Consider the following 24,075-nt stretch of genomic DNA (forward strand, 5'->3'; position numbering starts at 1 on the left):
GACAACAAGACTGAAATAGTTTTGAAACTTTGATTTGTTGTTCTCTTTTTTTTTTTTTTTTTCTTTTTGGCGGACAACTTTTTATTTTTTTTTGGTTGTTGTAGGAGTTTCATTTACGTGTATGATTCTCTTTTTTTTTTTTGTTCAAATCGATTGCCACACGACCAATAGTTTAAGCATTTGATTTGAACTACTAAACTCCTTATAACACCATCCTTAAACTGCTAAAGCATAAGCTACATGACTGACAGAAACGTACAATCAGAAAAAGAATTAAAACTTCATGAATTAAAAACAAACTCTTTATTATTATTGAATATACATATATACCATTTTAGAAATGTGTAAATTGTCTATGAACTGTCATCACTATCATAATCAGGATTGGCCAATACCAACCTTGGCCTTTCATTGTCTTCTTCTTCTTCTTCTTCTGGGTGGTCAATGCTGTTAATGTCCATATAGGAATTCTTAGGGTAACCGTTAATATGATTGTTTTCGTCATCTGTCTCATTACCATCTTCATTAGTTGCTTGTCGGTTGACACCATCAGCAAAGATATCTTCGTCATCATCTTTATAACTTCTATGTTGATAATACCCGAAATTAGTAAAATTTTTATCAGATAAACTGCCAGATGAATTGCTTGACACGATAGATTCATTTCTTTTAATTCCATTACCTTCTCCTCTCCCACTTGTATTTGTATCAGTGGTTGTCGTAACTATACTATTAGTATCACCTGTTACTATTGAAACATCAGTTGTTGTTCTTATTAATGAGTTCTCATTGGAAACAGTTTTGTTTGTGTTAGTTTCTGTGGCTTTCAAATTCACCGACGATTGGGTCAAAGGTGTCTTGGCTAAACTTATTGCGGTGGAATCATCACCTTCATCAATTTCAGCAGCCAATAATCTTGGTTTCAAATGACCATGCTTTAATTCGACACCGCTTGTTTTCTTCCTTGAAGAAGCTAACAGATTACCTGCCAATCTCATGTATTTACCATTAGAGTTCTCCTTGGTTGCTGATTTGTCAACTGGTAATATACCGACAGGCAACTTCCACTTCATTCGAGTCAGTTCATTATAAGAAGTACCGGCGGCTCTTCTGATAGCCAAAACGTAATTGGATCTTTCTCCTTCACCAGGCTTCAACTTTAATGTTTTTTTCAACGCAGCTAAATTCACATTTCTATATGAATTTGAACTGTATATAGATCCAACCGAGCTTGACATACGATGTTGACTTGGGTTGGATCTATTGCTGGTATATGTCTTTTGTGTATAAGATTTGGAAAGTGCAATTGGTGCTGCGGTTGAGTTTTCAGTTAATGTGCGTGATAGTGGTGTCTGGGTCTGGGCCAGTGGTTGTGATTGTGGGTACCCTGGCAGTCTTGCCAGATGCATTCGAGACACAGCTGATGGAGTCCTTGAGGATGTGTAGTTTTGTGAAGCATTTCTTGAAATTGAGGACACTGGGTATTGGGAAATCTCTCCACCATTTCTCTCAGTAGATGATATTAAACTAGCAACGGGACTTACTGGTGTTGATGAATCAAAATTTCGTAATCTCCTAGGTGATACAATAGAAGGTGTCCCAGAAGCAACTGGTGAAGAAAATGGATTTGCAAGACTAGTTTGTCCCATAGATGAGAATTCAGATTTCAAATTGGGACTATCATTATCATTACTGGTGATTGGCATAAATTCATTTTGGATAATTTGTGGTGATTCCACTGGTGAAATCACCGGAGTAATCAATGGGGAATCTAAAGGATAAGGAGCCGATAATGACGGTTCAGCAAAATCCTTATTATTATGTTGATTGTCTTCATTGACAATATCAGCTAATCCCATAACAGGTTTCGATCTGCTTATACTTAAATCATTTATATAGCTGTTGTCGGCAACGTCACTCGAACTGCTTGGAAATGGCGAAGAATGTTTACTTGAATTTGTTCTGGTCACCATTGATATTTCTTTCCCACTCTCACTACTTGCTTTCAAGAAATTATCAATATCACTTTCCAAATCGGCAATAATATCATTAGTTATACCTGTTCCTGATTTTGGTGAATCAAACGTGCCTCCCTTGGTTTCATTATCACTTCCATCATTATTCTCACCATACATTCCAAAGTCAAAAGAGTCCAAATCACTTGGAGGTTTCCGACGCAATCTATTGTTAATGGAAGGGTTGGGACTGGTGGGTTTCGAGGGGCCACTTTCTAAAGAGTCAGGAGATTTTAGAAGGGGATTCAAATATTGAGGGGATTGCTGGTAGTATTGGTTTGGATTTAGTGATCCCTCGTTATGATGTTGTAAGGGCAGGATTATGTTGTCATTTAAATGAGGATTTTTATTGATGCTATTATCATAATTACTGTTATTGTTATTGTTATTGCTATTGCTATGAGGGTATGATTCCAATGTACTTATTGACGGTTTTGACGATACTTTTTTTCTGTTTGTGTCAGTTCTTGATGACACCAGTATGCTGTTATTGTTGTTATGCAGGGTTGAAGTAACTAATGACGAATTGCTCCTTAAATTGTTAGTGTTTAACAAAGGTTTGCTCAATGGTCTAGGTGACGGCGACAATGAACCAAGAGTTTTGGAACTTGATGGGGCCGATTTTGGAGTGCCGGTTGATCTAGAATGTGAACCCAGCTTTTGAATTGACGACTGAGTAGGTATAGAATTTGACAGATTGTAGTTAAATATCGACGAAATTCTTGAGCTGAACTTCTTTCTTTCCGACATTTTTGTAAAGTACTAATAATAGTTATCAAATATATACTGATATATCAACTGGGATAAGTCTGGCCTGTGAGTTTTTTTTATTGGCTTGAGAATTTTTTTTATTGGCTTTTCTTTTCTCGTTGTATTCTGCTCTGTTTTATTCTTCCTCTTTCGTCAGAGTTTGTGGTACTAGTTATATCTTGTAGCTATGGTCACCGAAACTCTATAGAGAGAACAACCTGTGTAACAAATTAATGTACTAGTAGTAGTGAAATTCTGACAATTAGAAATAGCAAAAAAAGAAAGAAAAAAAAAAAAAAATACTTTGAGTTGATGATTCTATATCCTATTTTAAGACTCAGTGTATTATAATGATAGTTTAAAACCATAGTAAAATGAGAAAGCAAAAAAATGAAACTGAAATTTCTATTCAATTATAATAATAATAATTAAATTAACAGCAGCAATTTGTACTTATGAATTTAATTACCCAATAAGGATCTCAACTACGACCAGAATAATAATAGATATGATATTATTAGTAAACTATTGGTGGTGGATCTTTTATGTTTATCTGTATTGGTTTGGTAGGATTTGTTGTTGCTTCTTCTTTTACTTTTACGGTTTCATTTTCACATGGAATCCCTTATTGACAAGCATTAAACTTGAATCTTAAATGTTTTCATTGATGTCGGAATCAATTCTTAGCTTAAAATTCTGGTCCCCCTTTTGCACCTTTACAGAAGTATGCTTGTGGTAGCAGGAAAGCACATACATTTATACAACTAAGTTCTCTTGCAAAGCACGGTTGGGAAGTTTTATGTGGTTACAGTTACATTAATTCATATAAATTGGATTGTAAGAGTGTAACAGAAGATCAATCGGAGAGTAGAACATGTCCCTATTGTAGTGATTGATAAATCTAAAGGTTCACACAATTTCAACTAGAAAGTTTTGCAGGATTGTCATCCAATACAAATTAAATAGTCAATAATCTGAATTGGATGAAGTATTAAATCTATCCTTAGGTTACAGAGTACACTAACAGAATTCTCTCTCTCTTTCTTTTTTGTTTTGTAGTAACTGAGTTGAGAGTTTTAATAATTGATAGGAGTGGTGGTGGGTAGAAAAAATACAAAACCGAAAACCATTTATAGAAGATTTTGTTTTGATTCATCATAACTACACCACCACTAATAATGGAACAAATACAATGAATGGCATAAAACCTTCCAAGACCAATCATAAGCATAATCATTATTATGGAAAACTTGCAAATTTACGATCTGTGCGATTCCATAATTTGCATTTATCTGTTAGGGATAGTATGGAAAACAATCAAAACATCATGCAAACCTATACCGGACAATCAGAACAACAACAGCATATACAACCACCCACAAGAATTTTGAATAGACGTCGAAGCACAATAAACTCTATAGGAATGGTGAATCCATTACAAGAGATTGAAGATTCGATATCATCACAAAAATTGTTACAATTAAACCAATCATCACTACTAACTACATTTATTTCTATCCACTCAAACATTCATAATAAACTCTTGTATATTAGTGAGATTATATCTAATGACATGAATCCCCAATTTGAAATTAATTTACCATATGTACCACCAAACATTCATAAATGTGTTATCAAGCTTTGGTGTCGAAACCATGGAGATGGAGATTGGAAACTATTATGTCTTTACAAATTAAATTTGCGGAAAGTGACCACGGTTGAAAGTAGTAGCCTAGAGAATTTAGATTTATATAAATCGAATACATTGAGTTTACAATTGAATGATGGATGGTTTACTTTTCAAGATATGTTGAATAGAATAATAATAGATGATGACAAGAAACTGAATGTGAATAGTTTATCTCAACCAATTCCATCGTATACGTTTGATTCGATTCGATGTTTGAATAATTTATACAATTCCTTACAAGAATTGTTTATATCGAAACATAATTTAATGCAACAAATAAAATTATACATTGGGAATTTACAAGACTATAAGAATATAAATAATATCAATGTGGTTTTGAATAAATTACAATTTCAAGTACATAAACTAATACATGATGTGAATAGATTAAATTCACAAAATGAACAATTGAATAATAAGATTTACAATATCAAACAGAAAATTAATGATTTACATAATATAATTGAAACTTTCAATATTAATACCAAAGAAATTATAGAAAATAAATTAGAATTATATGAAACAGAAATTCAAAATATTCAAGTATCACAATTATCATTACAACAACAAAAATTAAATAAACTTTTGAAAACAAAGATGAAATTAATTGAAGTTGTATTCCCCATTGATAATATAGATTCAACAAAATTTTCTATTTTAGGATTTCAATTCCCTCAAGATCAGCAAGAAATATTGGCCATTTGTTATTACAATAACCCATCAATTGAATTGAAAAATCAATATTATCAACCAGAATTTGATAATGAAACCCAATTACATAATTTTAAAATTCAACAAATAAATGCTACATTATCAATTGTTGTTCAATTGATGATATTAATTGCCGATATCACTAATACTGATTATAAATATAAAATGGTTTTACATGGAAGTCAAAGTTATATTATTGATGAAATATCTAAAAATTATCCATTACTGAAGAAGACACCATCACATAATATCAAACCATTCAAATTCCCTTTGTATTATGATTCTACCACTAATGAAAAAGTTATTGTATCACTGGGGAATCAATCATCATTAATGATTATGAATCAAGAATTTGAATATGGATTGAAATTATTGAATAAAAATTTAATTATCTTAATTGATAAAGTTCAAAATTTGATGTTTGGTGATGGGTCCGGAAATTATGACAGTCATGTTCCTATAGAATGTTTAGATAATGTTCTCTGGAATTTAAAATATCTAGAGTTATTTATGACAGTTTAAAGGTAACTGCTACTCGTACTAATAATATACATATATATAATTATTTTACTTGTCTTTGTGTGTGGCCGAGTTTTAACATGTATTATATTATATACATTTGATAAATAATAATAAAAAAAAGGGGGTGGTGGAAGAATCTTAAATTAAATTAAAAGAAAGTTCTCTTTAATGAATAACCGAACTAAAGAATGTGTAAATGATATATTTTATAAACGAATGTTTCATTCAAATTTTGTGTGTTGTCATTAAATTAATATATGATGTTGTGTGTTTGTGATTTATGTGCACAAGGCAAGGAATTAATATTGTTTGACCTTAGCTAGTAATGATGAACGGGCTTTACTTTTTTGAGTTATTTACATTAAAGCAACTGCCAATGCACCAACAACAGCACCAACAGGGGCAATGAGTTCACTGACACCACCAGTAGCAGAAGAGCTGCCAGCAGTTTTTGAAGCAGAAGCACTGGAACCACTAGATTTTTCAGCACTTGCAGTTGATTTAGCAGACCCAGACCCAGAACCAGAACCAGAGGCAGAACCTTTACCACCAGCTTCAGCTTGAATTCTGGTATACCATGGCAAACTAGTAGCAAATCCTTCCAAGTTGGAAACGTTCAAGGAATCGTCATTTAACAAAGTTGTGTAGGAATCATCAGTATAAGTCAATACTTTGGTAGCCAAAGTTGATAAATCACCAGGGACATCTTTTGCTGTGGCAAAAAATTTAATATAATCGGATTTATGATCTTGATAATCACCAACCAAAGCAGTCAAGAATTGAACATCAGATGATGCTGCTTCTGAAGCAACCAAAGAGGATAATAAAAGGGATAATGATACAGTTGTGAAAGCAAATCTCATTGTGATAGTATTATTTGATATAAAAAAAAAATGTAAATCGAAGGGGGTAAGCAAGGGGGAATATCTAATGTGGGTTTTTAAACCGAAGGGTATAATAATGATTTATGTATGATTTGAGAAGGAAAAGGGAAAGAAAAGAAATAGAAAAAAAAAAAAAAAAAAAAGAAGGAACACTTTTCAATGTGTATTTATATATATACTACTAAGTATACTGAGATTTTTGTTTTGTTATATTATGTTGTATGGCTAATATGCACCAAAATATTGTTGATGATGATGTTAAAGTAAAATCAAGTTGATTTCCACACTAGGTTATTATTATTATTATTATTAGTATTGTTATTGTCACTAATTGTATGGCCAAAAAAAAAAATTTCAATTGTCAAAGTGGGGAAAGTCAAATCAATGCTTATATACAGGAATTATTTCCTGATTAGGCAAAAACAGAAAAATAGAATAAATAATTAATAGTGGGAGAGATTTATTCAACGACGATAATCCGAAAGATTGAGAATACATCCAAGAGTTGTTAGCGAGTGTATGGTTTAAAAAATAATATAGACATATATATGTATAAATAGTATCCGTTATAAATATACCATATCGCTAATTTACTTTATTATATGGTAGTAATAATTCTAGAAGGGTTGAGTTAAACAGGAGGGGCTAAAAAAAGAAACGATGTTAATTGAAATTCAAAGGAGATCATTTCAGATATCCATCATCATCATTATACCCCACACTTGAATCAACAATTGATTAACTAATTTAATATGTGCGTGTTACGTTGTGTGTGTGTATGTGTCTCTCTCTGTATCTCTTCATAAAACAAAATACAAAATGATTTTCATTTGATTTCCCTTTCGTCGTAATTGACTAGCTTTGTACGGAAACTTGTAAAGCCACCTGCTTGTACAGAATTTAGTCCATGGTAGTGTGTTTGAATAGGGGGTTCGTTGAGCAAAGTTCTATTAGAAAACTCAACATCACTGAAATACAGCCTCTACTGCAATATAGTAATCTTATTTACTCAACATATTGATATTCTTTGATGTTACTGGTGGTTCCAACTATAACTAGTGGCCTGGCCAATTCATGTCCTAGAAATTTTCCCTGTTTCAATTTAACTCATATATTCTAAAGTAAATGATGTACTGCGGAAATATGTATATAGTTCTATAAATCAAGGGTTGATTTCCATGAATTCTATACTTCGCCTCCTTTCAAAGTTGTTTTTATGTTCTTAATTTTTACCTGTTATGGGACTTAAAAAATACAAGGCTGTGTTGGCTTCCTATTGTTCCGCTTTTTTTTTTTTTCGCCTCTCGCACACACATACCCGCAACCAAATCTAAATTGCGAGGTTCTGCAACATAAAACAGCCCCATGTTGTAAATACTGCCAGTGAATACAATAATTTTTGGGCCGAACATTAGTTCAAATATTTGGTTTGAAAAACGCAACAATAAAGAAACCTCACCAGTACCGACTGACTGACTCTGTCACTTTCTTGAAGAAAGAATTAAATATAAATTTGACACATTCTATTTATATTGTTCGATAGACTCTGAAATATTTAAAAAACTATATGAAAAGAACTTAATTGAAATAAATTATACTTTTATACATTGAAAATATCGTTATCTTCAATGAATTTCTAGTTAAGTCGTTGGAAATTCACTTGAATTGCTTATGGAATCGATGTGATATTTCTTGTTTGATTAGCATTAATTCAATTTAAAAATTGACTACAAACGTGGCTTTAGGATTTAAATATATTATTACAACAACAAATATTCTAATTTATTAATTTCATGTATTTTAAATAGTAGCAATCATTAGTATCATATCCCTCTAAACTTTAATTATTGGAATAAGCCGACTACACAAATAAAGTTGAAAAAAACGAAATACTGTGGTTAGACATTTCAGTTCAGTGGAATAAAAACCTTATTTGTAATCTAAAAAGAAATATCACTACTCAAACAAATTATGGTAACAAAAGTTCACATTGACCTGTTAGTAACAAGTAAGTTCAAGTATTCAGTTTTTGAACTGACTTTAAAGTTGACAAACTCTTATAATTTCCATTTTTTTTTAACGGTTCCAGATTTATTCTGTCCTCTCCGCCGCTATCTCCTGCGCGTGTCTCTTCCCCCTGATTTTTTTTTCTTGGCACCCATTATTTTCAAGATGTACCGAAAAAGTTAAACGAAAATATATACCTGTGGAAAAGAAAAAAACGAAGGCTAGTATGAACAACTGAACTAAAAGTATAATGATCAGAATTCACACATCAAAATTGACCTTTTTTTTTTTCATTCTAACTGCATTATTGATAAATTATAAAAATGTAAATAAACGAAATACTTCTACTTATTTATCTTTTAGGGTTAGGTTTTGCTTACAACAACAAAAGACCAGCAACAGCTGCCAAGCTACCAGCACCAACACCAACAATTGGAGCAAAACCGGAAGCACTTGATGAGCCACCAGATTTAGCAGCAGATGAAGCACCAGAAGCAGCTGAAGAAGCACCAGATTTAGCGGCAGAACCAGCACCAGAAGCAGCGGATGAAGCACCAGATTTGGCATCGGAAGCTGCAGATGAAGCACCAGATTTGGCAGCAGAAGCAACTGAAGAAGCACCAGATTTGGCGGCAGAACCAGCACCAGAAGCAGCGGCTGATGAATCAGCAGACATAACGGTAGCAATTGAGGCAGTTAAAGCTAATAAAGTGGTGGAGAATTTCATTTTTGACTGTAATTGAATGTTCTTCTTATTTAATACAAGATTATGATCAACAAAAAGAAGAAGAAGAAAAAAAAAATTGAAAAAACGGGAAAAAAAATAGAAATATAATTGAATGGGAATGAGGGGGGACTCTTGGGAGTATTTATAGTTTTTGGGAATATTTACTGTGGTTCAAATATTTCATGTTACAGATTTGGTTATGTGTTCTCCTCCTCAATTGCTTTATTATTTGTAAATGAAAATAAAAACTATACTAAAATAAATATATTATACCTGTTCTGCATGTAAACAGCAAGCTTATAAAAGACTTAGTACAATTTGTTTACATTTATGAAATTAGCCAATTACTATAAAAGTTTCATTATACAAAATTTGAAATACCAAAATCGACAACAAAAGCAACGCCCCCCATTTATAAAATTATTCAATTGGTAGTAAAAATAGAAATTATGTAACAAAAATGGAAAAAATGAAAATCACGCTTTGTTATTCTGTTCTGGTGTTGTTGCTGTTGGTGCAACTGTTGTTGTAATTGTGTAATACACACTCTCTCAATATGCATAATGCGGTAATAGTCCAAACAATAATAATAATAATAATAGGGGGGCATTCAATTCACGAGACCTCTGTGAATTGAAAACAGTCAAATTCAATCACCAATAAATAGAAGAAATTGACGATTAATTCTGGTTTATCTTGTTTTTCTATAGTATAGAATTGGTAGTTGTAATAATTCTTGAATAAAACAGAGTATTTCTTTGATTTGCGATTTTTGTATGTACAAAGAGCTACTTCTTAATCTACATTGTCGAACCCTAGCTTCAACAACAACTTTTTATTCAAAAACACCATCTGTATTCAAGGACAATTCTTTTATTTTTTGTTCTTATTTATTTTACCTAGAGTGGGAGAAGACAAAGGCGGTTGATAGAGTGTGTATTTTTTTTTTTTGTTTCGTATAAGTTATATTTATGTTCCTGAGACTGTGTGGGTCAATTGAACTTTCCCTCGTACTAGCTTTGAAGAGAGTTGAACACTAACTACATAGCCCGAATGGGTTATTTATTAATAGAGTGGTATTTAATACTGACACCAACCAACATCTGATGAACAAAACCAAAGGTCAAATTAATGACCAAAAAAAAAAAAAAACAATGGTGGCGTTTCGAATCTCCAAGTTTCTGTGATACCAGCCAATGAAACTTTCTTTTATAAATAGTTGCAAATGTTTTCACTTTTGTTTTTAGTCAACATAGTGTATCCACAGTTTGATCTTACAACCCAAACCAAGAGTGTGCTTTTTAACAGGCACATTTGCTCCAATAAGCAATCATGCTAAGAAAAAAAAAATCAACAATCCAATCCAATTCAATTGATGTTTTACCTTTCAAAGTTACTTATTTACGATGCATCTCTATGCTTCTTCTTCTCTCTTTTTCTTGGCGACTCCAGCCGCAACTATATTGAAGACGAAAAGGCTGAAATAAAAGATGTGCAAGAGCTTGTACATGTATGTATGTGTATACAGGTGCAAGTACTTTTTCAAGGTACATAATATATCGTTCGTAATTTCAACAAAGGTTGCTCTCCACAGTTAACAAAGACAAAATTAAAAGTCGTCAGATATAAATATAGCAATTATTCAAACTCCCCCACACAAAAACTGTTTCGTTTATTTTCCTCTCAATTGTTGCTAAGTTGCTGACAATTCCACTTCTCAAAAATTTCTCTCTACTTTGTTTACTTCCATTTATTTAATATTGTTACATAAATTATACAATGTTCAAATCTCCGCAATCTGTGTTTTATATGATATCATCCTTGGAAAGCACCAGCTGCAAGACATAAATTTCTTCGGGTAAAATGAACTTTGTATACAGGAGTCTTTTTAGTGAAAAATGCATTCATATGGTCACTCGTAGCAATTGATTCCTTTTTACTCTGTTGCAGTTGTTGCTGCAGTTGTTGTTGTTGTTGTTGTTGTTGTTGTTGCTGTGGCCGTTGCGTTGACAATGCTCCATCAGAATTGGTTTCATTGCCGTTGACGTTATTGTTAAACGCTTCAGGTTCAGGTCCAGCATCATTTGTATTCTTTTTGACGTCCCATACTCTCACACTATTATCGGCACACCCACTGACTAAGACAGTACCGTCTCGAGAAAATGCAAGCGAATACAATGAAGCTCTGGCATGTCCTCTCATACTCTTTAATCGCCTTCCGGAACCAATATCCCATACACAAATAATCCCGTCTTCTCCCCCACTAGCCAACCATCTACCATCAGGGGATACTGCAAGACAATTTACAGAATTGGTATGGCCCAAAAATACACGCACACAGTTACCAGTATGAACATCCCACATACGACAAGTCTTATCACTTGAGCCAGTAAATACGTAATTTGAGTTTGGATGGAATTCAACACAATCGACGTCATTGATATGTCCAGCAAATATACGCAATGGGTAAATATGATCCGTGGCCCATAATCTTGCTGTTTGATCATGCGATGCAGTAACAAAATAATGTCCCAAAGGTGAAAATTTAACATCCCAAACAGGCTGGGTATGACCTTTGTAGGAAACCAATGCAGTATATGTATCTAATGACCATAATCTTACTGTCTTATCTTCTGAACATGATAAAAGATATTTATTATCTGGTGAAAATGAAACTCCATAAACTGGTCCACTATGACCAATAAGTTTTCGGGTATTTTCTTGTGGTTTATGACGATCTCTTTTCAATACAGATTTTAAAGGTTTCCCATCGAGACTCCACAATTTGATGTAACTATCTTGAAACCCTGCTGCCACCAAAGTTGAATCGTCATTGAATTCAATACATGTCATATCATTATTGGTATTGTGGAATGTGTACATACAGACCGAAGGTAAGCTTGCTTGTATTGCCCCAAGCTTAATTTTTGATCGAGAATCCTCAACTTGTATAATCATCTTCTTTATGTCATTTGCATCCTTTAATGGAAGAGGCAATGATTCTCTAGCAGGCAGGTCCTGGTCCGGCTTTATCATATCTTGGAATTCTTCAGTTAATGTTTTGTCATTGACAGGTTCGATTTTTTCATCTTTAATCTTTAAATCTGCTTCAACTTCTTTGGCAACTTCAGGATCTATTGGTAACTTACCCAATTTGACATTTTGTTCGTTAAATTTTTTCACTTCATCAGTATCAGTCACATATTCCGATATCCCTTCTTCAGGATTGGCTTCTCCTTCTTGATCTATTTTATCTGGTCGATTAGTTGAAATAACCGGGTTCAAATATTGATTTATAATTCGAATTAAAATACCACCTCCAACTGCTTCATTCTCATGGAGAAAATATATCAATAAATTCAAAGAAGTCTTGGATACCAAAATTCTATATTTATACTTTCTATAAGCAACTGCCAAATCATTTTCCTCCAAATGTTCTGGTAATGACAAACCAGCAAACTTTTCAACTTCGACCCCGTGCAAAATCAAATGATCTGATCTGAATTTGTCGAAAAATGATTTAGCCTCACTTGAAAATCCTTTAGATATCAATTCCAAAAAACAATGAATATATAATGGATATAATACTCGCGATAATTCTGGTTTATATAAATCCAAGGATGACCCAACCCATCTTCTTAACATAGAATAAGCAGTAAAATAGATTTCCGGATCACTTTCCCTTTTCGTTTTCTTTTCCAACTCTTTCAACTGTTTTAATTCTTTTTCTTTACTTATTTTAACTTCACGATCTTTTGCCTCTCGCAACTCTTTCTCAATTTTCGATTTTTTGTCTCGCAATTCTTTCAATTCTTGTTCAGCTTTTGTCAATTTTTCCTTTAAATCTTTATTGTCTCCAATTTCATTGACAGATGCCAACTCTGTTGTTGCTGGTGTTGCAAGTGGTACTGCTGGTGTTGGGATGTTGGAGCTCTCAAGTCTAAGTTGGGCTTCAGTTCTGTGATATCCTTTTTTATTTAAATACTCCAAAACAATTCTATTCAAATCAGCCTGAGAGTATTGTGGTGGATTAGATCTACCACCTTGTGAAGAACGCGCAGATGCTGCTGCTGACAGTTGGTTTTGTGTTGATGATTTCTGTTGTTGTTGTTGTTGTTGTTGTTGTTGTTGTTGTTGTTGTTGTTGTGCTGGAGGAATTGGTGCTGGTGCTGGTGCTGGTGCTGATACTTGAGTGTTCCCACTAGTATTGGTCTGTTCCAGTGTTTGGTGTTTTTCGCCATCTTTACTATCTTGCAATTGCTTATTTTCTTCTGCCATTTTAAATACTTGTTGATGGATTTACCAATCAAAAGATAGGATTGTTTATTCTTCTATTTGGAACTACCTTTGAAGAATTGTTTTTTCTTCCTCTCGAGTTATTTTTTTTTTCGGTGAAAACTAACATGGTTTGGGCACGACCATCTATTCAGAGAGTATCAAAAGGTGTTTCACTCATACTATTCATTAATAGAAGAGATGATAAAGACTAATAAACTATTGAGACTAGCAAGAATGTATATTAATCCTATTATCTACCAAATTTCTCTTGTAGATTCGTCAAATTGTTTCATAGACTCCCCGAGTCCTTTCAAATCTTTCTTGATTTGTGAAACATACTGATTTATCTCTTCAAAATTCTCCTTACGATATATAGTTTGGTTTTTAAATTCTAGGTCCTCTTGCTTGTCGTCGGATTTGAAAAATGAATTGATCTTTTCTTGTTTGGCTTGCTTTTTTTGTTCTTGATTCTGTTTTTCTTCATCCTCATGAAGTATTTTATGCTCTTTGAATAGATTATCAGAAGGGTGTACTGTTGGACTTATAGTATTCAATTGGTAAAAATGTTGCTTTTGATGTTCTTTGGAATTGAAATCATTAAATTGTTGAGTCGACATAGTATTCAATAGTTTATCCTGCAGCTCCTTAAGTTTCTTCAATTGTAGATTAAAGTTGTCATTGAAAAACGAACCTTTGCCTCTAACTTCTTCAGCCATCTTTTTGACATCATCCAATACATCAATTTGCGTCCATAACTTATCCAGATAAGTTGCACTTGGTTTTGAGGGCGGCACTTTGTCTATAGTGGCAATACTTTGTGTGTCTTGCGTTGAATAATTATCTCCGGTAGTATTTGTAGTTGTTCGGGATAATCTATAATGGCCACTACTAGATCCTGTTCTTGTTGGTTTTGGTTGGTTGGGTAAAAATTGGGTTGTGAAACTTGCATTGTTAAATGAAGACACTGAAGTGGTATGAGAATGTCGAGCTGGAACAGCTAATTTCGTTGAGTTATTGCTTCTCACTGGCTGGATTGTATTTCTTTGGTTCATGAGTAGTTAGAAGTTTAAGGTTGGTTGGTTTTGATGTTGATGGTAGAATATTTGAGTTTGAGTAAGGGAGATTTCTTTATCCTATGTGTTTTTTTTTTTTTTTTTTAACTTCATTTATTTTTCGATATTTCGGTTCATTTTACGAATCGGCATATTCCATGAGCAACTACCATGAAAGAGATACATTTAAGCTCTTCTATTTTGCATGATAGCGATCCATCTACAGAAAACTATCATGAACATGCTCTACTGCAGGAACAACCTTCATGGAAGAAATTGCTATACTTACAACAGCCATTTCCAGATAATTATACTGATCAATCTTTTTTATCTCAATTGAAAAGAAACACAACCGTTGCCAAATATTCCTATAAAAACTTGGTACAGGCGTTTTCATTTATTGTTTTCTATATTTCATGCATTCTTTTAGTTATTTTGATGTTTATTGGGATATACGAGAAGCAATGGGATCCCATAATACCCACATTAATTAGCACCGGTATTTCCCTAATCGGTTTCTTTACATTAAACAATTTATCGATGAACATGAGATCGTTGATGGTGATTACTTTTATACTCCTAATTGTGTCTCCAATATTGAAATCACTAACAAAGTCCACTTCTTCAGACTCGATTTGGGCAATTTCTTGCGTGTTGTGTTTAGCCAATTCAATATTTCACGACTATTCAATGAAAGTGAGTTATCGACCAATAGTTTCCACAAATATCTCTTTATCAAACGCTATTGTGTTGGCATCAAGATTGAGCACAACATTAGAAGTATTTTTGTTTGTGTTGTTTGCCATTGAAGTTAACATACTACTACCGTTATTTGATGCAAAGATACGACTCCTGGGTCTAGAAGCTATACATTGGACAATAGCGTTTCTCACTTTCAATTTGGCTAGTTATTTAGTGTATGTTTTGTTGAACTATAAGTTTTTGGTTTATTGGGTACTATCGGTTTTTGTGATGGTGGTCATCATGCCTATGTATTTCTTGTCCTTGCAGAGGTATAAGAACGAGATACAAGGACCATGGGATGTTGCAAAACCAAAGTTCATGAAGTCAGGTATACAAAACTGAGCATACATATTGTAGCCGGATAATTTATACTTTATTTTTTCAGTGTAGTCGGTATAATAAACTGTTGGCATAATCTACTATACGAATTGTTCATATAAACAAGACACGCTTACAAAAGAAATATAAAACAATCTAAAAACATTGGCATGTTATCCAATTAATTTTATGCTAAAGCACCCATGGGGTCATAATATGGCAATGTATTGAATTCTTTGCCTTTCCAGATATCATACGCTTTCTTCCCGGAATACTTCTTGTTTGTCACAATTTGGAAAACATATTCATCAAACCATTCGTCTGTCATCATAAACCAACCCTTTTGACCAGAATCTTCGCCCCAAGAATTCTCGATCTTCCATCTGACTGGCTTGTTGGTTTGAGGGTCAAGGTGCACTCCGGTGATCACCATAGCATGTGTCATTTGTGAGGAACCAACCTTCAATCTCTGCAGTTTTGTAATATCCAAACTAAAATCGAAAGCAGTCGAATAGTCATAGGCAGTTGTGTCCAAAATTCCAGACTTTGAATCGGAAAACTTACCAACATCCGAGCCGAAAAACACCGGTTCATTGTCTTTCAACATTTTGATTGCAACCTGTTTAATCTCGTCAATTTCAAGATTGATATATTCAATTGGTTTTCCCCCAAATATATTATTCAACCTTTCCACGGTGTACAATTTATTGTACCCATTTCTAGGATCATGTATCAAAGAAAAATGCTCTGAAGCATTATAGCGGACATGATTCTTATAAAAGTCTAATGGATTGGTTTTAAAAGACTTGTATTTCCCATCTTTGTCAACAAATTCCCACAAAAACTCATCAGTGGGCTTAGGTGGAGTACCTAAAGCCAAGGCAATTGTCTTATAAATAGATTTAATAGCACTTGCCTTAAAAGAACTAATGACATTCTGTGGTGCATTTTTAGCAATTAGACTTCTAAGTTTAAGTCCATATTCCCGTAATTTTTCTGTAACAACATAATTCAATTTTGATGAATTGGTTGATTGGGCATTATCTGGGAAAACTTCGTTTGGAACCACTCCATACTTGTTAACTAAATTCACTATCATGTCCCACTGACCGCCATCATTAACTGGGTTGCTAAACAAATAACTAATTAACCTAGAATCTAAATCTTCACTGGCTGTGTCTTCAATGTTTTCCAAAAAAAAGTTTGCCTTTTCTAACTTGTCATAAAAGTACAAATAAGATTGTGAGAGTTGAAAGTCATCCTCCTTCAAATTATAACTTTTGATAACGTGAGTTCGTAATACATTAGATGAGGCAAAAATCCAGCATCTTCCAGACAGTTTTTGGTTGTTAAGGTGAGCTGGTGAACCAATAGTATCAACTGTGATATTAAATAAATATCTATCTTTTAAAGATTGTCTCCCAACAGAATTCTTTGCAATAACATCAACAATGGCATTCTTGGCAAGGGCATTTTGAGCTAAAAGATTCTTTGTTTGAGATTTGAAATCATCTTCCCATTTAGATAAGATGTTCTCGGAGATCGGGTTGATTTCATTCTCGGCGTTTTCTAATTCAAGTCCCTCAAATTGTTCACGGAAATCATCGAAATCAGAAGTCAATGAATAAGACTTTTCATTTAATATTTCCTCTTCTTCTGTTTCTGGTAGTGATGCCTTTGTGGAGACAGAATTTATTGTTTTAGAAGTGTTAGAACCCATAATTTAGATATTATTTGGAAACTTTGCTGAACGCAAAAAGAAAGACGAAAAGAAAAAAAAAAGTCTATAGGATAAGAAGAATCGACCCTATTTATACTTGATCTTGTCCTTAAAAGATAAGAACCACAGTTTGTAGATAATGCGGACAAAAAAGCATGTCTTATCTCCACATTTGCTCTTTTTCTCTTTTCGAAGTATAGGCAGTGGTGCCACCTCCTCAATTAAAACCAAAAGTTCCTATCTACTACGCGGCACAACATTTAGCTCGCGGATAACCACTGAGGTATATAACTCGGCTGTGAACTTAACAGCCAAATGTATAATCACATCTTATATAGAGATAAAAAAAATTCTTAAATATTGTGCTAGTGATACTTAGCTACTACAAAAAATACTAATACTTAAGTACCCAATTTCCCGCCAAAATACTCTTGTGCAATACTTTTAATGAAACCCTCATCAATATGCATATGTTCTGCTTTAATTGATAGAAAATCAACTGAATTCTTTTTGTAAAGGGCTTTCAATCCAATGTAATCATTCTTGTATAGCTCTGTATAAAGAAAAGGAATGCTTCTCTTTTGTTCCGGGTCGAAATCATAAAACTGGGAACTTTCTTTAGGAACAAGAGTGGTATCTTCGGTGAAACTAACTAACACCAATTTATTTAATTTGGAAAAATTCTTCTTGTAAGTTGCATTCCTTTCCGCCCACTCGTTGTTTATATCTGCCAAGTAATTTGAATGCTCTAAGTATTGGTCTAGGTGTGCTGGATCTCTAAAATACTGTGCTGGTACAACTCGCTTTTGGACACTATCACGCCAAACTTGCTTCTTCAATAGGGCATTTCTCTGTTTGCATAACCAATCAAACCGGTCTTTGCATAGAGGTAGTTCCAGTACACCAAGATGCGGAGAGCCAAACGTTATAAAATTGTTCACTTCCAAGGGGCATCTTTCTATCAAACCTCTCAAAAAAACACCACCTTGGGAAAACCCAATGGAATCAAACCCTTTCAGTAATTCAGTGATATTCCGAAGTTGTTTGCACACCTCGTCAATTTGCCGGTTGGCATCTCCAAAAAAAGACTTTTGTTCATCAGAAGAAGGATTCTCATCTAACCGTATTGAATGGACATATATTCCTGGATACATGCTGTCTAATATTTCATGAACTTTATGTATTCCCGACGAATTGTAGTTGTCACCTAAACCATGCCAAATTACCACAGGTCTGTAATCATCTGCATTTGGCAAAACAGGTTTTGCCAAATTTTTGGACACATCAATATTTGTCTCTGGTATTAACAGAAGTATAGTTTGTTGGACGTTGAGTAAATTCAGTAATAGCATTCGTGTGGTTCGTTTGTCAACTGAACACAAGTTTATTGTGGATCTGGCGTGCGCCATATTCTTAATGTGCACTTATCAAGCACGTTTGTTTTATTCCATGATACACGACATTATTCTTTAAGAACTTGAATTCTCTTGCAACCATCTCTACTAATTGGAGGTATTACTTGTTACACATACCTGTCCCTGAATTAGTTTCAAGCTTAACAGACTAGTTTTTTTCAAAGTGAAAGTATTCAATTTCTAAAAAGAAACATAAATACATAAATTATCGAATATATAAACAAAGTAAAAGAAATAACAAGCTATAACCTCAACATCAATTGTTGCAAAAAATAACATTATATTAGCATCTCTAATATGTATATTCTTGTAAAACAGATTTTAATACCTCAGGATACCATTTCTTGGCAACGTCTTGATGAGATTTGATTCTGTTTCTAAAGACAGCATGGCCAATTGGCTCTTTACTCACATCAGGCTCAAATTGGAATCCAGTATCAACACCCCAATCTTTTATTTTTTTGTCTCGTTCATTTTTCAAATCAATCACTTCTTGTGGCAAGTTATCTACAACACCCTTTGAACTGTCCAAATCAATGGTTTGGAAAAACGGAATTGAGATTCTTGTCCCCGTTCCTTTTTCAGGAACTAAAACACGATGGATTGTGGCTTTGGCCACACCACCAGTTATAGCCTGCAATGTTTGTCCATTGTTAACAACCAAGTGACCTGGAATATTAGGAACCGTTATCCAATGACCTTGGAAATTTTGAACTTGCAAGGAGTTCTGATGCTCAGTAGCTTGATAGATATAAGTTATCAAATCGGAGTCTCTGTGAGGTCCAACACCTTGGTTAGTTTCTGGAGTATCATCTAAAGCGGCGGATTTTGTGCCATCTAGCTCTGAAACGTCTGGATAGGCAATTAATTTCATTTTACACTGCTGGTTCTCTTTGAAATATCTACTCAACGCCTTGGGATCAACTCCAATAGATTCTGCGACTAAATCTTTAAAGGCATTGCTCAACGCAGTCATCTTTTCTATAAAATTCTCAATAGTAGGTCTAAATTTAGGAATGACTTCAGGATTGGGCCATAAGTTAGGTCCTTCAATGTTCTTGTACAATGGCTCACCCTCTTTTGGTGCTGGTAATTCGGTGGCAAGATCTATTTGTTCTCTCCAATCAGTGTGTGATGCAGTTATTTCATTGGCTAATCTGGTGTAACCCAAAAAATGGGGGCTATTGAGCATCTCACAATGAAGTTTCTCCTTCTCTGGTAATGCAAAAAACTCAAGAGCTTGCTGCTTGATTGCATTCAAGTCTTCCTCTGTGGGTCCTAGGGATTCATAGTTTTTCAATAACAAAAACCCCACATTGATTATCGCATCCCGTACCTCTTCCAAAAACTTCGATTTGGTGGTTGGATCAAAAGCCTCTTGCAAATCAATTACAGGGATTTCTTGGAATGACATGGTTGTTCTTGTAAGATAAAGAGGTAAAATGAAAGGATATAATAGCAACAAAATTGGGTATTAAGGTTAAAATAACTATTTATATATTGGTGGAGATGAAAGTTTGTTGTCTTCGTTTTTTTGGGTTTTGTACCAGCTGACTAATTTTTCTTAGTGTGCCACAGTTTTTTTTTTTTTTGAAATAAAGTAAACACCTACATCTCCATACATAATATCACTTGATCGAGAAAGAAAATAAAATCAGAACTCAATGATTCGGTAAGGTGTATAATCTCACCAATATTGAAGGGGTTTCTTACCTCAATTGTTGAATCATTTAATATATTTGTAGCTGGCACGTGAAAAAGAGTATAATCGTTATCAAGATCTCAGTCGATCTTTGTTTTGATTGGACAAGAAGAAATGTTTATTGTATTGTTGTACTCAGAAGAACTAAAAACTGATTTTGTGAAGCGTGCAATACAACTTTACTTTTCTGTTTTTTTGTCGTAAGACTTGTTTTTTTATATTGCTTAATTTTGGTATGATTTCGCAACAATAATGTGAAAAAGATTACAGTTCCGGGTATAAAATCTTCTAAAGCAAATTGTTGTAGTTCTTAATCAGCAAACTTACATGGAAGAAGGGAAAGTGTATGCTACTGATTTAATATATACCCTGATAAGTTGGTTGTATTGACATTCTTTATTGAAATGACAACTATCTAGTGGACAATTAATTAATAAATGATTGGTAAGAACTTTACGAAAAAAAGTAGTGCAAATACCAAGAGTGTTCCTGACTACACCAACTGACAAGTTTTAACGATTATGCAACGGTCTTTGTCTAACCAGAGTTCCAGTTTATATCCAAAAAGAGATAAAATTCTAAAACTTCTGGAGAATTGCTACCATCTAAAGTTTATTTTTTGATTTGCATAATTTAGAAAATCGCAACCTCTCCACTATTGATTAATAAATTGAAGAAACAAAGAAACTCCTTAGCCGAGGTATCTATTCAAATGGTGGATCACTGTAACACGTAGCTTGAAAAATATCAACAATAGCCATGTTGATATCGTATAGTGCCAAGTAGGAATAAAATAACTGTCTACTAATTCAAAAAAAGAATGGGTAGAAAGTAAAACACCAGAGTGATTTTGTCGACAAATATTGTTTTTATACGGCATTATCTACAACCATGGGCTCTTTGTTCAATGAGGCCCATAACAAAACCACACCAAGAACATGCCAAATTCTAAGATCACGCCAGGAAGAATTGTCTTAGTTGCTGAAAAATAGGAGAAACTTGTGACACCAGATTTTCGGAATAACTAAATATCCTCCACAAGGCTCTTGTGTTTATTGTGTAACTTAACAATACTACAATTTGTTGAGTGGTATTTTTCTTCTTCAGCTAGAGAAAATAATCCAGAGACGGCTAGGAAATCAGACGCAACCATCTGTATCCCAATGTATCCTCAACGCCCTCATCTATCAAGGGGAACTTCTAGTAAAAAAGAAACTCAACATCGCTTACAACCAAATCTACAGACTTGTATCTTTTAAAAGAAACTCTACCCCTCCTGTCTCCCCCAACTAAAAAGAAAGACAACAAATAAATAAAACAACATAAAAATTCCACAAAAATTGTTCCGTATTCTTTTTTCCGATTATCCCACACTATAACTCCTCCTTCCCCGTATAAAAAAAAAAGGATAGGCACTAGTATTTTCTCTGGCCCCATGGGAATATCCTGATGCTCAGCTGCATTTTTGAAATCAGCAGGTAACATGTTTTTCGAAACAAACGTATTAATTCTCGGAATAATTTTAGACCATGGGGTGATGTTTTTCCATTTTTGTAACTGAAAAAAAACTTTTCTTGTAGCTTACGCAACCCACCAACACTTGAAATTTGCACGACAATTCCTCCGGACTACTATGGTCAGAGATCGGTGATCCTCCTGATCGTTGAATGACGAAAAAAAAAAATTAAAAAGATGAAAAAAAAAAGTTCTGGAATATAAATTGCAGGTTGTATTCCTGATTTATAGTTTTACACTGTTTTCTTTTTTTTCTTTCTCTCTCTCTTCTCTATTCTTTCACAGTCAATCACTTTAACTTTATATTACTTACTACTGATATATATTTCAAACAATGGTGCATCTCGGTCCAAAACCTGCTCAGAAAAGAAAGGGAACTTTCACTGATGTTTCTCCTCAATTATTAGACGCTCTTAAACCAATTCAAGAGCAATTTACTATTTCTGCAGACACATTAAGAGCCATTGTCAAACATTTCATCTCAGAATTAGACCGTGGTTTATCAAAAGCTGGTGGTAACATTCCTATGATTCCTGGTTGGGTCATGGATTTCCCAACTGGTAAGGAAACTGGTTCTTATATTGCCATTGACTTGGGTGGAACCAACTTGAGAGTTGTCTTGGTAAAATTAGGCGGTAATAGAGATTTTGACACTACTCAATCCAAATTTGCTTTGCCACCTCACATGAGAACTGCCACCCTGGACGAATTGTGGGATTTTATTGCTAAATGTTTGAAAGATTTTGTTGATGAAATCTACCCAGACGGCTGCACTGAACCATTGCCATTGGGTTTCACATTCAGTTACCCAGCTTCCCAAAGCCGTATCAATGAAGGTATTTTGCAAAGATGGACTAAAGGTTGGGCCATTGATGGAATTGAAGGAAAAGATGTTGTCCCAATGTTGCAAAAAGCCATTAAGAAAGTTGGCGTGCCAATTAATGTTGTTGCATTGATTAACGATACCACTGGTACATTAGTCGCTTCCATGTATACTGACCCAGAAGCTAAGATGGGTTTGATTTTCGGTACTGGTGTCAATGGTGCTTATTTCGATGTTGTCAAGGATATTCCTAAATTGGAAGGTAAATGTCCAGCAGATATTCCACCAGAATCACCAATGGCCATCAACTGTGAATACGGTTCATTTGATAATGAAAAGTATATCTTACCAAGAACTAAATATGATGTTCAAATTGACGAGGAGTCACCAAGACCAGGTCAACAAACTTTCGAAAAGATGATCTCTGGTTACTATTTGGGAGAAGTTTTGAGATTGATTTTATTAGAATTTGCTGAAGAGAAGAAATTGATCTTTAAAGGTCAAAACATTGACAAATTGAAGATCCCATATGTTATGGATGCTTCCTACCCATCAAGAATCGAAGAAGATCCATTTGAAAACTTGTCTGATGTCGCAGACTTGTTTAGAGAAAAATTAGGTATTGAAACCACAGAACCAGAAAGAAAGATCATTCGTCGTTTGGCTGAATTGATTGGTGAAAGATCTGCTAGATTCTCTGTTTGTGGTATTGCTGCCATTTGTCAAAAGAGAGGTTATGAAACTGCTCATTGTGCTGCTGACGGTTCAGTGTACAACAAGTACCCAGGATTCAAAGAAAGAACTGCTCAAGCTTTAAGAGACATCTATGAATGGCCAGCAGATATTAAGGATCCAATCATCATTGTTCCAGCCGAAGATGGTAGTGGTGTTGGTGCTGCTATTATTGCTGCTTTGACAGAAAAGAGATTGAGAGAAGGAAAATCCGTTGGTTTGTTAGAGGCTTAGATAAAAGTACACTGTTTAAACTCTGGATTTTAGTTTAGATATGTTTTATGTTTTGTAATGTGTATCATGACTGTATTGACAAAAATGAAAAAAGAATAAAGATAAAATTTTAGCATGTCGTAGTTGCTGCTGGGCGAAGGTATGCTTTGGTGTTGGCAAAACTGAAAAAAAGTCGTGTAAAGTGTGTGATATTTTTTATTTGGTAACTGTTTCAGCTCACATTTTCTTCTCCTGAT

The 24,075-nt window shown here is 34.0% G+C and overlaps 11 protein-coding genes across 11 annotated transcripts; 3 read left to right on the top strand and 8 right to left on the bottom strand. All coding sequences in view use genetic code 12, as the record gives it.

Annotated features, from left to right (window-relative positions):
* Positions 1–353: 353 nt before the first annotated feature.
* Positions 354–2,765, bottom strand: CD36_29750 (conserved hypothetical protein; the record flags this gene model as incomplete). Its single annotated transcript, XM_002421956.1, has 1 exon — positions 354–2,765. The coding sequence occupies one exon, from the start codon at positions 2,763–2,765 to the stop codon at positions 354–356; it is 2,412 nt and encodes an 803-aa protein (XP_002422001.1).
* Positions 2,766–3,957: 1,192 nt separating this feature from the next.
* CD36_29760 (conserved hypothetical protein) lies at positions 3,958–5,688 on the top strand (the record flags this gene model as incomplete). The annotated part of the gene is made up of 1 exon (XM_002421957.1): positions 3,958–5,688. The coding sequence occupies one exon, from the start codon at positions 3,958–3,960 to the stop codon at positions 5,686–5,688; it is 1,731 nt and encodes a 576-aa protein (XP_002422002.1).
* Positions 5,689–6,044: 356 nt separating this feature from the next.
* On the bottom strand, positions 6,045–6,551 carry CD36_29770 (major cell wall mannoprotein with possible lipase activity, putative; the record flags this gene model as incomplete). The annotated part of the gene is made up of 1 exon (XM_002421958.1): positions 6,045–6,551. One exon carries the CDS (start codon positions 6,549–6,551, stop codon positions 6,045–6,047), a length of 507 nt encoding a protein of 168 aa, XP_002422003.1.
* Positions 6,552–8,955: 2,404 nt separating this feature from the next.
* Positions 8,956–9,306, bottom strand: CD36_29780 (conserved hypothetical protein; the record flags this gene model as incomplete). Its single annotated transcript, XM_002421959.1, has 1 exon — positions 8,956–9,306. The coding sequence occupies one exon, from the start codon at positions 9,304–9,306 to the stop codon at positions 8,956–8,958; it is 351 nt and encodes a 116-aa protein (XP_002422004.1).
* A 1,815-nt stretch (positions 9,307–11,121) lies between these two features.
* On the bottom strand, positions 11,122–13,584 carry CD36_29790 (transcription initiation factor TFIID subunit, putative; the record flags this gene model as incomplete). Its single annotated transcript, XM_002421960.1, has 1 exon — positions 11,122–13,584. The coding sequence occupies one exon, from the start codon at positions 13,582–13,584 to the stop codon at positions 11,122–11,124; it is 2,463 nt and encodes an 820-aa protein (XP_002422005.1).
* A 254-nt stretch (positions 13,585–13,838) lies between these two features.
* CD36_29810 (conserved hypothetical protein) lies at positions 13,839–14,636 on the bottom strand (the record flags this gene model as incomplete). Its single annotated transcript, XM_002421961.1, has 1 exon — positions 13,839–14,636. One exon carries the CDS (start codon positions 14,634–14,636, stop codon positions 13,839–13,841), a length of 798 nt encoding a protein of 265 aa, XP_002422006.1.
* Positions 14,637–14,807: 171 nt separating this feature from the next.
* On the top strand, positions 14,808–15,722 carry CD36_29820 (phosphatidylinositol N-acetylglucosaminyltransferase subunit, putative; the record flags this gene model as incomplete). Its single annotated transcript, XM_002421962.1, has 1 exon — positions 14,808–15,722. The coding sequence occupies one exon, from the start codon at positions 14,808–14,810 to the stop codon at positions 15,720–15,722; it is 915 nt and encodes a 304-aa protein (XP_002422007.1).
* A 163-nt stretch (positions 15,723–15,885) lies between these two features.
* Positions 15,886–17,418, bottom strand: CD36_29830 (bleomycin hydrolase, putative; the record flags this gene model as incomplete). The annotated part of the gene is made up of 1 exon (XM_002421963.1): positions 15,886–17,418. The coding sequence occupies one exon, from the start codon at positions 17,416–17,418 to the stop codon at positions 15,886–15,888; it is 1,533 nt and encodes a 510-aa protein (XP_002422008.1).
* A 401-nt stretch (positions 17,419–17,819) lies between these two features.
* CD36_29840 (palmitoyl-protein hydrolase, putative) lies at positions 17,820–18,827 on the bottom strand (the record flags this gene model as incomplete). The annotated part of the gene is made up of 1 exon (XM_002421964.1): positions 17,820–18,827. The coding sequence occupies one exon, from the start codon at positions 18,825–18,827 to the stop codon at positions 17,820–17,822; it is 1,008 nt and encodes a 335-aa protein (XP_002422009.1).
* A 298-nt stretch (positions 18,828–19,125) lies between these two features.
* CD36_29850 (oxidoreductase, 20G-Fe(II) oxygenase family, putative) lies at positions 19,126–20,247 on the bottom strand (the record flags this gene model as incomplete). The annotated part of the gene is made up of 1 exon (XM_002421965.1): positions 19,126–20,247. One exon carries the CDS (start codon positions 20,245–20,247, stop codon positions 19,126–19,128), a length of 1,122 nt encoding a protein of 373 aa, XP_002422010.1.
* Positions 20,248–22,384: 2,137 nt separating this feature from the next.
* On the top strand, positions 22,385–23,839 carry CD36_29870 (hexokinase-2, putative; the record flags this gene model as incomplete). Its single annotated transcript, XM_002421966.1, has 1 exon — positions 22,385–23,839. The coding sequence occupies one exon, from the start codon at positions 22,385–22,387 to the stop codon at positions 23,837–23,839; it is 1,455 nt and encodes a 484-aa protein (XP_002422011.1).
* Positions 23,840–24,075: the final 236 nt, after the last annotated feature.

The sequence above is a fragment of the Candida dubliniensis genome, chromosome R (genome assembly GCF_000026945.1).
Source record: "Candida dubliniensis CD36 chromosome R, complete sequence".
Classification (NCBI taxonomy): domain Eukaryota; kingdom Fungi; phylum Ascomycota; class Pichiomycetes; order Serinales; family Debaryomycetaceae; genus Candida; species Candida dubliniensis.